The 16,148-nt window shown below is 51.6% G+C and overlaps 2 protein-coding genes across 6 annotated transcripts; one reads left to right on the forward strand and one right to left on the reverse strand.

Moving 5' to 3' along the window:
* Positions 1 to 42: 42 nt before the first annotated feature.
* On the reverse strand, positions 43 to 3,762 carry znf668 (zinc finger protein 668). 3 transcript variants are annotated; one of them, XM_056429412.1, is made up of 3 exons: positions 3,084 to 3,762; positions 2,949 to 3,019; positions 43 to 2,564 (listed from the first exon to the last, which is right to left on the reverse strand). In XM_056429412.1, exons 2-3 carry the CDS (start codon positions 3,001 to 3,003, stop codon positions 559 to 561), a joined length of 2,061 nt encoding a protein of 686 aa, XP_056285387.1. In that variant the 5' UTR covers positions 3,004 to 3,019; positions 3,084 to 3,762; the 3' UTR covers positions 43 to 558. The 3 variants fall into 3 exon arrangements, with proteins under 3 accessions (XP_056285387.1, XP_056285388.1, XP_056285386.1); XM_056429413.1 differs by lacking the exon at positions 2,949 to 3,019; XM_056429411.1 differs by having other exon boundaries at positions 2,949 to 3,762.
* znf646 (zinc finger protein 646) lies at positions 2,585 to 11,557 on the forward strand. 3 transcript variants are annotated; one of them, XM_056429408.1, is made up of 4 exons: positions 2,585 to 2,899; positions 4,408 to 7,175; positions 7,332 to 8,378; positions 9,158 to 11,557. In XM_056429408.1, exons 2-4 carry the CDS (start codon positions 4,597 to 4,599, stop codon positions 9,948 to 9,950), a joined length of 4,419 nt encoding a protein of 1,472 aa, XP_056285383.1. In that variant the 5' UTR covers positions 2,585 to 2,899; positions 4,408 to 4,596; the 3' UTR covers positions 9,951 to 11,557. The 3 variants fall into 3 exon arrangements, with proteins under 3 accessions (XP_056285383.1, XP_056285385.1, XP_056285384.1); XM_056429410.1 differs by having other exon boundaries at positions 9,285 to 9,379; XM_056429409.1 differs by lacking the exon at positions 2,585 to 2,899 and adding an exon at positions 3,781 to 4,308.
* The last annotated feature ends 4,591 nt before the right edge of the window (positions 11,558 to 16,148 follow it).

Below are 16,148 nucleotides of genomic sequence, written 5' to 3' on the forward strand. Positions count from 1 at the left end.
TGCATAAGATATAACAACGTGACCAAGAAACCATGACAACTATTCACGCATTACATGTTTATTTGTATAAAATGTAACTGATTTGACATTTTGGAATGCAACAGAGTTATTTTTTCTTTCTTTTTTACCCATATTAAATAAAGTTAATACTTACACAGTAAAACAGTAACATTTTGTTCCAACACACTGTAAATTAAAAGCATTATTAAGCACATTTACCTGAAATCACAACATATTAAGTGATCAGCATACATGTTTCCAACATCAGATTTGTATGAAGAGATTACAGATAACATAGATTTCTTAGTAGGCTACTTATAGCATATATTTTAAAACATAAACATCAAATGTAACATGTAAATATCATGGCAATGCAAAATATTGACAAAGTGCTGACAATTTACTTAAATGAGACTGCTGAGCTTTTTGAATGTTTCTTGAAAAAAAAAAACATTCCTGAAAAACACATCATCCCCCAAAAAATGTACGACCCCATATTTGTGAAATAAAAATTCCAGAACAGTAAAAAATAAAATAAAAACAAAGAAAGAAAGCTGCTTAAAGTCCCTCTTTTTTGACCAAGTACTCAGGCAGAGTCTGAAAAGCAGCCGCGGGTGCAGCCGCAGCTGCAGCTGCAGGTGCAGCCGCAGGTGCAGGTGCAGCCGCGGGGACGGTCAGCGCTGCAGCGCTCGGCTCGGCAGCGGAGGGGGAGGCCTCACTGGGGGGGGGAGGGGGCGATGGCAGCGGATCAGTGTGAATAATGTTCAGCTCACTGGGATCCTTGGCCGGGTTTGCATGAGTTCGCAAGTGCTTGCGAAGATAGGCGGCAAACAGGAAGGCTCGGCCGCAGTGGAGGCAGCTGTGAGGCTTGCTGGTGGAGTGGATCTTCTGGTGTTTGCGAAGTCCGGACTTGTCGAGGAAGCCTTTGCCGCAGCTGCCGCAGACGTGAGGCCTCGGCTTGGGATGCTGCTTCTCGTGCTCCTGCAAGTCGGCCAGCTGGTCAAACTCTGCCCGGCAGCTTTCACAGACATGCGAGCCCAGGGGCGCGGAGCCGGAGGCCGCCGGAGGACCGCCGTCCACGGGGTGAAGGCCCTCGTGGGACTGGACCTCATCCCAGCTTCCAAATGTTGCATCACAGTGAGTACAGGAGAACTGAGGGAGAGCTGTGTGGGTCGTAAAGGCTGAGGCGGCCCCGGCCTCTGTCTCCTGTTGTTGTTGTTGTTGTTGTTGTTGCTGCTGCTCAGCCTGCTCAGCGAGGTGAGTTCTCTCATGTTTGCGCAGGCTAGAGGACACCACGAATGACTTCAAGCACTCCTGGCATTTGAAGGGCCTCTCTCCCGAGTGCACGCGCCGGTGCTTGTTGAGGCTGGAGCGCTCGGCGAACGACTTGTCGCACTCGGTGCAGGAGAAGGGCCTCAGGCCCGTGTGCACCAGCATGTGGCGGCGCAGGTCCCAGGACGCCACGAAGGCTTTGTCGCAGCTCTGGCATTTGTAGGGCCGCTCTCCGGAGTGAACGCGCTCGTGCACGGCCAGGTCGGCCGGCTGCCGGAACCTCTTGGAACACTTATCGCAGGGATACGGCTTGTAGCCCAGGTGGGCTCGCTGGTGGCGCCGGAAACTGGACGGGTCAGAAAACATCTTGCCGCACTGCGGGCAGAGGAACGGCTTCTCGCCGGAGTGCGTGCGGAGATGGGACTGGTAGGAGGAGAGCTGGGTGAAGCCTTTGCCACACTGCTCGCACTGGTAGGGTTTGCTCTGGGAGTGGATGCGCTGGTGGCAGGCCAGGGAGGACGAGCGGGAGAAGGCTTTGCCGCAGTCGGAGCACAGGTAGGGCTTTTCTCCGGTGTGGGAGCGCTCGTGGTTTTTCAGGTCCTTCAGCTCCGTGTACGTTTTCCCGCACTCGTCACACGCGTACGGCCGGTGGCCTTGGTGGTTCCGTCTGTGTTTCCGAAACACAGAAGGATCCGCAAAACTCTTACCGCACTCGGCACAGAAGTATGGCTTTTCTCCCGTGTGCGAGCGCGTGTGCACCTTCAGCTTGGACAGGGTGGGGTAGCTCTTGGAGCACTGGCGGCAGGAGAAAGGGCGCTCTCCACTGTGCTGCGTCATGTGGATCCTCAGGCAGATGGCCTGCATGAAGGCCTTTCCGCACTCCGTGCATACGAAGGGTTTCTCCCCGGTGTGGGAGCGGCTGTGGTTGCGGAGCTCCGTGGGTGTCTTGTAAGCCTTGTGACAGTCGGGACACTGGAAGGACCGCTGAGCGGAGTGAGTGCGCTCGTGCTTTGAGAGTTGAGCCTTGCTTGAGAACGTTTTAGGACACTGGGAACACGAGTGCTGTTGTTGGCGGTCCTTCACGTGTGCTGAAAGCTTGTGGCTCCGCAGAGCCGCCAGACTCCGGAAAGCCTCTGTGCATGCGGAGCATTTGAAGGATGGTTTGGCTTTTGGAGGTCGACCTCTGCCACGTTTTTTTGCAGGCTGATCCCTCCCCACCTCTTCCTCTTCATGGCTCTCTTGGTCCTGTGCAGGAGGGGGGTCACCAGGCGGAGGAGAGGCCATCTGGATACCTGCAAAGAAAATTGTTTTTAAAAACCTTTGTAATAATGGTGTAAATAACCAGATTACCAGCAGCATGAGGCTATGGCACTGTGCTGGAGCAGAACTAGGAGAGCAGATGGAAAGTGACACTGGCTGATGATGACAGACTGGAAAACAATCTGTAGAATAATCAGAATAGAAATATATTGGCGTGCATCAAGTCACAAAATGGCTGGCATTAGGACCTGAGGGACAATAACAAGCCGCTGGACGCCGGAGGACGCGGCGCCGCGGGGACAGAGCTCCGCGGGACGCCGAGAGGAACCTCACGAGTCCGCGGGTCAACAACAACAACACGCGATATGTACGTATCAGGATGTGTTCGAGCTCTCTTGCTAAACACTTTAACTTACTCAAAATGGCTGGCTTTAGGACCGGCTGCACCAATCCACTCGACCGTGTCGTCATCACAATGACCGTGGTTCTGCGGGAAGGATTCGCTGAACATGAGCTGCCCCGTTCGAGAATGAAACAAAGATATTTCTTACCCGAATCAGGACATTAATCGTTGATCGATAATGCCTGGAATCGCCTCTCGCTGCGCGGCAGCATTCAGTGAGCAAGGGGCTCGCTGCTGGCCGGCTGCGGCGGGCCGGCGCTAGGACCGCGAGGACGACAGCCCTCGGCAAGCCAAGTGTGCGTAATGTTAAAACATCGGCAGAGACACACGATACCTGCATTAAAACCCCGAGTCAAACACGGTCGTTATTGTGAAGATAGACGGTTATCTGCCAAAATAGAAACATGTATGTCGAGCTGAAGATAATTTACAATTGTCGGAAGTCAAAGGCAGAGCTAACGCTATGTAAGCTAGCGTGATGTTGGCTGTCAGAAGCAGATCGGTTAATGTGCTTTAAGTGTTTTATGATCAGCAGCAGCAGAATAGTTACATTATCTTTAAGTTATTGGTTTATATCTGTTTAATATTAATGCTCCGGGATTTAGTTAATGCCGCAGTTTTATTAACTCAACTTTTAGTCGATATAATGGGAGGGAAGCATTTCACTGCTGCACATTTCCGGTTTCCTAGCAACAAGAGCAATGTGGAAATGGGGACGGAAGAAAAGAGAGAATCGGAGCGGAGGGGGTTGCCCTTTACACGAGAATGACGTTAAACAACAATGAATGAAACGATACATCCGGAGGCTGGCATTGAATCACAACGGAAGCAAGTATTACGTTTTATATTCCCCTGACGCTGGGACTCTGCTTTTAAAACGACTTCCTGGCTTTTTGGTGCAATGTTTGTTTAGCTAGCCGTGATGGTGCTAAGCTAGCTGGTAGCGCGCTAACTTGTCCCAAGTATCACACAAATGTAGCTGCTGTTAACCTGCCGGCTCTTCCTCATACGATGACGAAGAGAGGATGTTCATTCGAATGTTGCTTACAATATCGGAGACATTTTTATTTTGGAGTGGGAATTAATCGATCGAGAAAGAGGCGTTTCCCGGTTTATTGACATAGCTAACGCTAGTGTCGTTAGCCTGCTGCTGCAGAGGGAGAACAACATGAGGCTGCTGACCGTCTCTAGCTGGTTCCACCTCAGGGCTCCGTGCAGTACACGAGGTGCATGCTGCGGGTGACTCGTGTGTTTACTCTGTTTGGATGTGATGGCTGCAGCAGATCTGCCCTGTGGGGCTCTGAGACCCCGATGCTCCAGAATGACACCGTGTGATCAGGTTACATCGTCAAATTGGAATAATTCGCAAAAAGGTTATTTGTACCTTTCTCTAATGTAACCGTGCTGTAAAGCTGAACTCTGGATGGTTGGTGTCTCCCCGCTGCCCTAACTGCGTCTCTTGTCTTCTCCAGCTCGACCTCCTCAGTCTCTCCTCGTGGACCTGGTCCTCAACGTCTCCTGCCGTGTTGCGTCCCTGGGCACTGCTTGGACCTCCTTATAAAGCCTCTTTGTATCTGGACAATGAATGCATCTGATGCAGTTCCCCTCTGCGTGTTCATCCACTCGGTGTCTGCTGCTCTCCACTCGGCCTCCGTCTTGTGATGGCAGTGCAGGATCCCGGCAGGACGACAGGCTTTCCTTGCAAACAATGTGGCGCGGTGTGTCCCAGTATGCCCGGCCTGCTCGAGCACATGGACGCTCACCTTCAGGAAGAAGAAGAACGCAAATTTAAATGTGATGAATGTGGACGCGGTTATCGGCACGCCGGTAGCCTCGCGAACCACAAGAAGACTCACCAAGTGGGTTCTTTTCAATGTAACACCTGCGGTAAAGAATACTCTAATGCTTTGGCCCTGAAGAGTCACCTCCGCAGCCACACCTCACAGAAGAAGTACTCGTGCGATGAGTGTGGGAAAGCTTTCCGTCTGGCATCACAGCTCGGCACGCACGCCAGGGTCCATCTCTCCAGGAGAGTGAAAGACGAGTCGGTCGGGAAGGTAGACGTGGAATATCCCACTCGTGAAATTGAATCTGAAACTGAAACTGAATATGAATATGAAAATGATCTCAGTGAGCAGTCAGCCAGCGTCCAGATTTCAGCAGGAAACAGCCCAGCTGATGACGAGATGGAGATTGTTTATAATGCGCAATCCGAGACGTCCGATGGTGCGGCAGATCGACCCTTCAGGTGTGATTTGTGTGACAAGTCGTACATACATTATCGAAGCCTGACCAATCACAAGAAGACTCACCAGGTGGGAATGTTTGAATGCACCGTGTGTTTCAAGCAGTTCAACAACATGGCTGCTCTCTACAGCCACCAGAGGACTCACAGGACGAGAAGTGGCACGGACCCGGACTCGATCGGTGAGTCCTACTCCGCCACGCCTCCGGGACGGTTCTCCCCTCAGAGCCACGACTCTCCAGTGAACTTTTGCCATTTGTGTCAGGTCCTCTTCCCCAATGACGCCGAGTTCCAGGAACACATCCAAATGCATAACTCTTCATCTGTGTCATTCGGTCTTCACGATGCCGCGTCAGAGAACCTCAATATATCATATGACAACAGTATCGCTTCGCCTGAGTCCAATTTATATGCATCTCCTTTAAATAATGTTCCCTCAATATCATCTGTAGATAATCTGGGAGGCTTTGATCAGCCAAAGGAGCGGATTAGAAGTAACGGCCACATGTACTCTGACTGCCCCAATAATCAAACGCCCCCTTTCAATAGCACTCAGGGAGAACCACCGATCACAGATACAAGCATTCTCAAGCCTCCCCTGATGCACGCAGAGAACAGTGACGATGCAGCTGAAGCAGAAGAGACTGAAGCTGTAGATTCTGCCGACCGTCGTTTCAGGTGTCGAATCTGCAGTAAAAGCTACCGGCACTCTGGGAGCCTCATCAACCACAAAAGGTCACATCAGGTCGGGATTTACCAATGTTCCATCTGCAGAAAGAGCTATCCTCACCTCGCTGCCCTGAAAAGTCATCTTCGTCTCCACAAAAACCAGTCGACCTCTTTTGGTGAGGGTGACTGGCTCTCCTCAGAGCCTCTGACTCTGGATAACCAACAGGGCTGCTTCTCCTCTCAAGACGAGGAAGAGGAGGGGGAGGGGGATGGCACTCCTCCTGTGCTTGGGGTGAATCAGGAGAATGGAGTTGACCACAGCAACAGAGCTTCATACCATGAGCAGTTCAAACAGGACGTCATGCATCTACCTCACGACCAACACCCGATGCAGAGGCACATGTGTGCAGATTGTGGTGAGACATTTGCAGATATTGCAGGGATAAAGTCTCACAGCTGCCCGATGCTCCAGCAGCAACACGACACGACGAGCGCCGACTACGACGGTGATGTACATTTCCCGGAAAGTATTGGCCGCTGTGCGATTGGAAATCCAGGAAGTAATGTTGAGTTCCACGGTCTGAACGGTGGCCACGAGCAGAGTTACTTTGATCAGAACTTTCATGACACTTTGAGCCTCGATCAGCTGAATGGTGACGAAGAAGGTGGTAATCATGACGAAGATGACGATGATGGGGATCTTTGTCAATGCTCTATTTGTGGAAACCGCTACACCAGCATGGGGGCTCTCAGGAGCCATCTCCGAGGGCACGCCCAGTCCCACGGTACCCCTGCGAGCTCGGGGCCTTCCTCCATGTCCTCCCACGAAGAGATAAAGGAAGACGAGCCCGGAGAGATGATGATCTGTAGCACGTGTGGGGAGAGCTTTGCCAACAGGCAGGACTTGATCCTTCATCAGTTGCTACACAAAAAGGACCAGGAAGTAGATCCTGTAAATATGGACAACAGTGGTGCGTCTGCAGGAAAAGAGGAAGTGCAGAGTGTAATCTGTGGCAGCTGTGGCATCTTCTGCACCAGCTTCCATCACCTTGACAACCACGGCTGCACAGATCGGACGGAAGATTTGACGACCGCTAAGGAGGAAACGAAAGGAAATGGCGTTGCCCAGCATGAAGGAACGCTGGACTCCGGAGATCGTCAGTACAAGTGTGACCAGTGTGGCCGTTCATACCGACACGCCGGCTCTCTCCTCAACCACAAGAAGTCCCACAAAACCGGCGTATTCAGATGCCTCATCTGCCAGAAGCGCTTCTACAACCTGTTGGCCCTTAAAAACCACCAGAGGTCCCACTTTGATATTAAGAGGTTAGTTCAGGAAGCACATCATCCGTCAATGTAAACATGTTTGTTAGACATTCTGAGTGTTGAACCCGAAACCTTCCTGGAGTCTATTTGTTGGTGTTGCAGACGTGTTGTCATCATGGCTGCCTGTTAACCCAAAGCCTGCTCTCTCCTCCCCAGGCATACCTGCCATGAGTGTGGGAAAGCCTTCAAAATCCAGAAGCAGCTTTTGAATCACCTGAGAAGGCACAAAGAGAACCAAGCCAAGATCCATGACCTCAACAACCAGATCCAGGCTCTCATGAACGAGGCCCAGTCGGACGGAGGAGCGCAGGCCCCGCCTTCGGCCGCCGCTCAGGCCTTCCCCTCCTCTCGGCGCTGCAAGCCGCTGCGGGGCGCCAAGAGAGGTCCGGTAAAGTGTCGACCTGCACTGAAGTCGGAGGACGCGGGGGACCAGCGGCCCTTCGCCTGTGACCAGTGTGGCCGTACGTATCGCCACGCAGGAAGTCTGGTCAACCACAGGAACTCCCATAAAACGGGTGAATATTACTGCTCCGTGTGCAACAACACGTACTCCAATCAGCTGGCGATGAAGAACCACTTGCGCACCCACTTTGCATATAAAAAGCACTCTTGCCAAAACTGTGGAAAAGGCTTCCGGGGAAAGAAGCAGCTATTGGGCCACAATTGTGCCAACGTCAGAAAGGAGGGGACGAGAAGCAAGAGGGTCCTCAAAGCTCGACCCGCTAAGTGTAAGGAGAGTCGGCAGGCCTTCGTCTCCGTGGCCCAGCTGGCGGCCCACGCCTGTGACGGACCTCCAGGCGGCAAGAGAGAGGAGCGGCCGTTCGCCTGCAACATGTGCAGTCGCAGCTACCGCCACGCCGGCTCCCTCCTGAACCACAAGAACACCCACAAGACGGGAACCTTCAGCTGCTCCTTCTGCTCCAAGCCCTTCAGCAACCCCATGGCGCTCCGCAACCACACGCGCATCCACACGCAGAAGAAGAAGTACGGGTGTCTGACGTGCGGAAAGGCCTTCCGCCTCGCCAGCATCCTGCACAACCACCAGAGGGTCCACGACCGCGTCGCCAGCCAGTTCAACTGTCCGGCCTGCGGGAAGAGCTTCCAGGGCCGGGCCGGCCTGAAGAGGCACCGCTGCCGCCGGGGCCAGGAGAACTCGCCCCGAGCCGGAGTCCAGCAGTCGGAGCGGGGGGACCGCTGCTTCATGTGAGTCGCTCGCCTGCTTGCGCCCCTCATCGTCGTCGGGCCGGTTTCTATGTTTTCTGTTTGCTTAACAAAGCTGTCCGTAGCCAGCTGACGTCAGGCCAACATATCGGCGACTAGACGTTTATGGCTGATATGTTACCGGAAAATGTGGTAAACAAATGTTAAATATAAGTTCACTGACGAGTCTTTAAAAGGTAAGCTGTTGCGTCCCGTATCTTCTGGTCAGACTTGTGTCTGCAGCTGCTCTCCCAGCTGGAGTCGATGTGACGATGGCATGAACACATGTTGGAACCATAGCGCTAACATTAGCACGCTAACTAGCCAGCTGCTGAATGTAACAGGATGAAAAAAGACGTCCTGCCTCCTCCACACCGTCGTCTGATTGGAGGGCATTTACCTTTCTAACTGGAGGCGGGAGATAACTCCTGAAGGTTTGACTCCATCTGAACACGACGGCAGCAGAAGCCCTTTTGAGACTTGGATTGTTGGTTTTTATAGATTTGATAAGGAATGTCGATATGAACTCCGACATCGATGTTCCATCACAATAGAGTTTACGCCTTTTAGTTATCACTTAAAATCCTGTTCAAGTGAACAGTTCCTCTGTTTGTTCTATTAGCAGATATCAGTCGTCAAGCTCCAGTGTTGCTCAGCCTGTTATTCTGAAAGTCAAATAATGTTTAATAATAGTAAAAAGTTTGGTAATGTAATTTGCAGGTTGATTTTAAAAGTTGAAGTGTAATATTAGGTCATTAAATATGAACATATCCCCGCTGCAGGTGTGACCTGTGTGGGCGCTCCTACCGCCACGCTGGCTCTCTCCTCAACCATAAAAAGACGCACTCCTCCAGCCTCCACCACTGTACCTTGTGTCTCCAGACATTTCCTGATCCTCTCACTCTACAGATACACGCCATGATGAGGCGTCACTGCTGCCCCGAGTGCGGCAAGACCTTCTGTCAGGTGGCCCACCTGCAGAGCCACATGGAGGTGCACTCAAAGGACCCTCGCCAGCAGAGCGGGGACCGACCCGGAGACGACGGCGCTCGCCGGGACTCGGGAATCGATCCGGCCGCGGGGATCGACGGGACGCGCGGGCCGGCTCCGCCCCCTTCCTCCCACATTCCAGGAAGCGGCGAGACACAGAGCCGCGAGTCTGGCGGCCCGGAGGAGAAGAGCCACGTGTGCGAGCACTGCGGCCGCGCCTACCGCCACGCCGGCTCCCTGCTCAACCACAAGAACAGCCACAAGACGGGCGCCTTCTCCTGCGCCGTGTGCCACAAGGCCTTCACCAACCTGATGGCGCTCAAGAACCACCGGCGCATCCACACGGAGCCCAAGCGCTACCAGTGCCTGCAGTGCGGCAAGGCGTTCCGCGTGTCCACGCAGCTCGTCTGCCACCGCCGCATCCACACCAAGGAGAAGCCCTTCAGCTGCCCGCCGTGCGGCAAGAGCTTCTCCAGCAAGTCCAACCTGCGGCACCACCAGAAGATGCACCCGGCGAGCACGCAGCCCTGCGCCTCCTTCAGCATGGACGCCTTCATGGACCTGGACACGGGCTCCTTCCTCTAGACGGCCTGCGCCTCCTTCAGCATGGACGCCTTCATGGACCTGGACACGGGCTCCTTCCTCTAGACGGCCTGCGCCTCCTTCAGGGACCTGGACACGGGCTCCTTCCTCTAGACGGCCTGCGCCTCCTTCAGGGACCTGGACACGGGCTCTTTCCTCTAGACGGCCTGCGCCTCCTTCAGGGACCTGGACACGGGCTCTTTCCTCTAGACGGCCTGCGCCTCCTTTAGGGACCTGGACACGGGCTCTTTCCTCTAGACGGCCTGCGCCTCCTTCAGCATGGACGCCTTCATGGACCTGGACACGGGCTCCTTCCTCTAGACGGCCTGCGCCTCCTTCAGGGACCTGGACACGGGCTCCTTCCTCTAGACGGCCTGCGCCTCCTTCAGGGACCTGGACACGGGCTCTTTCCTCTAGACGGCCTGCGCCTCCTTCAGGGACCTGGACACGGGCTCTTTCCTCTAGACGGCTCTGCGCCTCCTTCAGGGACCTGGACACGGGCTCTTTCCTCTAGACGGCCTGCGCCTCCTTCAGGGACCTGGACACGGGCTCTTTCCTCTAGACGGCCTGCGCCTCCTTCAGGGACCTGGACACGGGCTCTTTCCTCTAGACGGCCTGCGCCTCCTTCAGGGACATGGGCTCTTTCCTCTAGACGGCCTGCGCCTCCTTCAGGGACCTGGACACGGGCTCTTTCCTCTAGACGCTCTGCGCCTCCTTCAGGGACCTGGACATGGGCTCTTTCCTCTAGACGCTCTGCGCCTCCTTCAGGGACCTGGACATGGGCTCTTTCCTCTAGACGCCCTGCGCCTCCTTCAGGGACCTGGACATGGACTCTGTCCTCTGGACGCCATGCGCCTCCTTCAGGGACATGGGCTCTTTCCTCTAGACGCCCTGCGCCTCCTTCATGGACCTGGACATGGGCTCTTTCCTCTAGACGCCCTGCGCCTCCTTCAGGGACCTGGACATGGGCTCTTTCCTCTAGACGCCCTGCGCCTCCTTCAGGGACCTGGACATGGGCTCTTTCCTCTAGACGCCCTGCGCCTCCTTCATGGACCTGGGCTCTTTCCTCTGGACGACGCGTGGCCCTTCATTGCTCTGCGGTCCATCCCTCGTCAATAATCGTAAAACAGTATTTTCTTCATTTTGTTTCTCCCAAAAGGACATGCACTTTTCATGACTGACTTCCTGTCGTACCCCCCCGCACCGCGTGGTGACATCATTCAAGAAACTGCAGAAGGCTGCTCGGCGTTCCCTGAAGTCTGAATGTTCCCATGAAGACACAAGATGCCACAGCACGGGAACTCTCGGCGCTCCTCCTGAACGACAGCCCGCCAGACTGGAGTCACACGGCGGTGACCGTCCCTTACATGTGTACTCGTGTTCAGTGCCTCTGTACGTTCCTTAGGAAACGAGATATACAAACTATATTTATCTCTGAATCCGTTTGTTGGCCGCAGTGTCAAAGGACTGCTCACTTTGGGGCGAGCCTGTGAAGTCCAATACCTCCTGGGCGGGTCGAAGGTCAGTGGCAAAGTTATTTTCTGAACTCATAATATCAAGTCAATAGTTGTACTGCTAATAATATTAAAATAAATAGGTTTTTAATAATTTATTCGTGTTATTTTATGTGCATATTTTACTAGGAAAAGCTTTTTATGAATGTTGTAAAAAAATCTGTCTTCTAAAAACTCATGTAGCCTTTAAGGAACATCTTCTGTCGAGTTGTATCTGCTTAGTTCTCAGTCCCAGAATGAATGAGCGGCCTTCAGGTGACCTTCAAAAGGACCTGGCCTAACGCATTGTGCAGAATCTGTTTCTGAGCTTTTATTCCCCGTGTGCCATGGCAACGCTTGTCTGAGCTCATGTGACCTCGTGGCTCCACGGGGTCGTTGGGGTCACAGGGTCAGCTGCAGCAGTAACGCGTGGACACGCCTCCTCTCTGTGTCTCACTGCAAACCTCAAGGTTGAGCGGATATTTGCCGAGATTTGTGTTACTTGAAAAAAAGAATCCATCTTCTGATTTGTGAATCTCCTCGGCCAATCGAAACGTCTTAAAGCAGCCGATGAAAAGTATTGCAACGGTGACGTAAAGATGTTTAATTGTTTAAGTTCCCCCCCCCACACACACGCCTCACATGGATCACATAGAGTGACGACGTATTGTCAATTAAACATATGTTAAATAAATAAGTGTTGCCCCCGTCGACCGCGAGGCTGTACGGACGCCCCCGTTCTCATCCTCACGGTCGAGCCCGGGAACCGCTTTATGTTCTGGTCCAATCGGGACGCACCGGGTTTCCAGCCCAAAGGTCGCGTGGCCTCTGCTGCTCGTCATGATCTGACATGCTCTTCACGCCGTAGACGTCACATGTCACCTGTGAGTGTTTGGACTGGGCACACGTATGACATACCTCATGGAAGGCCTGCCGAGAGACGACGCCTCGCGCAGCTCGTGTAGAGAATACACTGTAACCATAGCGACGGAGCGGCGGAGCGGCCGCTGAAGGTTTCACGTCGTCTGGTCGTTCTGCTGCGGTTTGTTTTCAGAGTTCTATTTGCACATTTCTAGATGAGACGCTTGTAGCCGAAGGAGGGCCGTAGTAATACTGACGACCTGCAGGGGGCAGCGGGCCGTAGTAATACTGACGACCTGCAGGGGCCAGCGGGCCGTAGTAATACTGACGACCTGCAGGGGCCAGCGGGCCGTAGTAATACTGACGACCTGCAGGGGGCAGCGGGCCCTAGTAATACTGACGACCTGCAGGGGGCAGCGGGCCGTAGTAATACTGACGACCTGCAGGGGCCAGCGGGCCGTAGTAATACTGACGACCTGCAGGGGGCAGCGGGCCGTAGTAATACTGACGACCTGCAGGGGCCAGCGGGCCGTAGTAATAATGACGACCTGCAGGGGCCAGCGGGCCGTAGTAATACTGACGACCTGCAGGGGGCAGCGGGCCGTAGTAATAATGACGACCTGCAGGGGGCAGCGGGCCGTAGTAATACTGAAGACCTGCAGGGGGCAGCGGGCCGTAGTAATACTGAAGACCTGCAGGGGGCAGCGGGCCGTAGTAATAATGACGACCTGCAGGGGGCAGCGGGCCGTAGTAATAATGACGACCTGCAGGGGGCAGCGGGCCGTAGTAATAATGACGACCTGCAGGGGGCAGCGGGCCGTAGTAATAATGACGACCTGCAGGGGCCAGCGGGCCGTAGTAATACTGAAGACCTGCAGGGGGCAGCGGGCCTAATACTGAAGACCTGCAGGGGCAGCGGGCCGTAGTAATAATGACGACCTGCAGGGGCCAGCGGGCCGTAGTAATACTGAAGACCTGCAGGGGGCAGCGGGCCGCTCACACCTCACCGTAGTTTGCGGGTCGTAATATTTAAGCAATACGCCGAAAGTATCGTTTCAGTGCATGAACTACATCTAATTGTTGTGTCTGTCAGGTCAGTGGGGTAGGGTCAGTAAGGTCAGGGTTAGGGTCAAGTCAGGTCAGTGGGGTAGGGTTAGTAGGGTCAGTGGGGTCAGGTCAGTGGGGTAGAGTCAGGTCGTTAGGGTCAGTGGGGTAGGGTCAGTAGGGTAGGGTTAGTGGGGTAGGGTTAGGGTCAGGTCAGTGGGGTAGGGTCAGTAGAGTTAGGGTCAGTGGGGTCAGGTCAGTAGGGTTAGGGTCAGGTCAGTGGGGTTAGGGTCAGTAGGGTTAGGGTCAGTGGGGTCAGGTCAGTAGGGTTAGGGTCAGGTCAGTGGGGTAGGGTCAGTAGGGTTAGGGTCAGTGGGGTCAGGTCAGTGGGGTTAGGGTCAGGTCAGTAGGGTTAGGGTTAGTGGGGTTAGGTCAGTGGGGTTAGGGTCAGTGGGGTAGGGTCAGTAGGGTTAGGGTCAGTGGGGTTAGGGTCAGGTCAGTAGGGTTAGGGTCAGTAGGGTTAGGGTCAGGTCAGTGTTGGGTGTGGGGTTCTTGCATTCAGTGGTTGGTCAGTGGGGTTAGGGTCAGGTCAGTAGGGTTAGGGTCAGTAGGGTTAGGGTCAGGTCACCTACACTCGCCTTGGAAACCTGTGACACCTTTCCATCGGCCGTGTTCTTGCATTCTGTGGTTGGTCCCGTGCTTTGAGGCCGTCGCATGAAGCCGGTCGCTCCGCATGCTCAACACGTGGTTCGTGTGAGTCGACTGGCCTCTCCCTGCGGCACTAAACCCGATCGCTCTGTTATTGATCACTAATCACAGCCTCAGAGTTCCTCTGTAAATACTTCACGGTTACGTTCCGGTGGATCGATGTACATTCAGATTCTCTTCAGCAGGAGGAAACTGCTATTGTGTATTAAAAACATATACCACATGTTCTGATCTATCTTATTTCTCTGCTCACTATTTAGTTCATATTTATATCACTATTTTGTCACTGAAACGTAGATTTGTACTTCTTTGTTAGAATCTAGTTTCATAAGTAAGCTCATAGAAATAAAACTAGTTCAAATTAATTAAAAGACTTGAAGAAATCCGATGTTTGTTTATTGTCAAGTCTCCACATGATGGTTAATATAAGTTTATCAGGCTATGATCGGTGTTTATGACTAAACTATGACTTTGTGGCATGTTTATGACAAACTTTACTTTTTTAGTTATACTATGGAATTGTTTTTTGTATTGTGTTGGTAAGTATTGTCACATTTTTTATGATGTTTTGAGGTTGTATTAAGAAAATATACCGTGACATTTTTATGCCATATAGATATTTTTTATGCCATTAAAAGACATTCTGATTTTATTATATTCCAAAGAGTGAATTATGAGTTTTATGACACTATAATATTACCTTTTTCAACTAACTAAACTTAACTGTTACGACTGTGACGTATATTATACATATACGTTTCTTTGATATACTATGCTTTTCTAATAATAAAATGTTTACGTATTATAGTTTGATATACATTCATTGTTTTCAATTCTAAGTTTCACTCATGATATAAATTACTTTTAAATGACAATTGAATACTACTGTAATTTTTCTGACTTTTCTAGACTTTACCTTTTTCATTTTTACGACATAATAATTGACTAAGTAATGTCATATTTTACACACTACACTACAACTGTCATGACTTTGTTACCTCCTTCAATTCATGACACTATTTTATTTAATGTCATACTATGACATGTTTTCATGACGTACTATACTATGATTTCTTTTCATAACAGTTGCATGATATATTACACTTACTTTTTGAAACCATATTCTGCCTTTATTATTCTTATTTTATATGTGCTACGACTCACAACATGCTCATCACTTTATTCTGACTTCATATCCGATGTTCCTTCATTTTCTGACAGAAAATGGCATTTCATACTATAACCCATGATTTGGCTTACATATTAATATAAATGTTACCAGTTTTTACAGTTATAAACAAGACTTTTCCTTAATTGGAAGTTGTCAGTTTTATTGTGAAAATACATCTGTTACACAAGGCAGTTTATAAGATTGCATTACGTACAAGAAGCCAGTGCATGTACAGTATGTACAGTTAGAAATACAATGCAAGAGAAATATGCAACATCAATGTTAGTTATTGCTCAGTATCGTCGTTATCTGGCCTGGTGGAAGTTCTGCAAACATTTCACTTGAGTCCCTTTTTAAAATGTGCTTGTCACGGGCAATTAATGCAAAAACAACCACAAGAAAAAGAAATAAATAATATGAAAACTGAAAGAAAGAAAAGAGTAAGCGTCACTAATGTTGACAAGCAGTTCACAAGCGGACGGATCCAAAATAAGACCTGAAACCTTGTCAGCCACATGGAGGACGGCAGGAAGTGCTGATCAAGACAGAGACAAAGGAAAACAACAACAACAACAACCCTGGCCACCTCTCACTGGTTTCAAGGGCCACACAATAATAAACAGACATCTTCACATCTTCAACAGGTCAGAGTTAGTCAGTGATTACGTCATTCCTCCGGAACACCGGCGTGGTGACTCTTCCACGTCGGTCCGTCCTCGTAACGTTCCCCTGTCGGCCGTTTGGGCTCGTGACCTCGTGACCGTCCCGTCTGCAGCACTGGCACAGTGACGAGGGACTTTGGGGGTTGTGGTAAAAAAAAGTTAAGAAATCCAGACTAAACTTTCCTAAAATCTTGTAACATTACAACGGCCGAGACAATGGAGAGTCTTTGGTTTGTTCTCGTGAGTAACAGTGAATGAGTGC

This window comes from Pseudoliparis swirei, chromosome 13 (assembly GCF_029220125.1).
Source record: "Pseudoliparis swirei isolate HS2019 ecotype Mariana Trench chromosome 13, NWPU_hadal_v1, whole genome shotgun sequence".
NCBI lineage: Eukaryota > Metazoa > Chordata > Actinopteri > Perciformes > Liparidae > Pseudoliparis > Pseudoliparis swirei.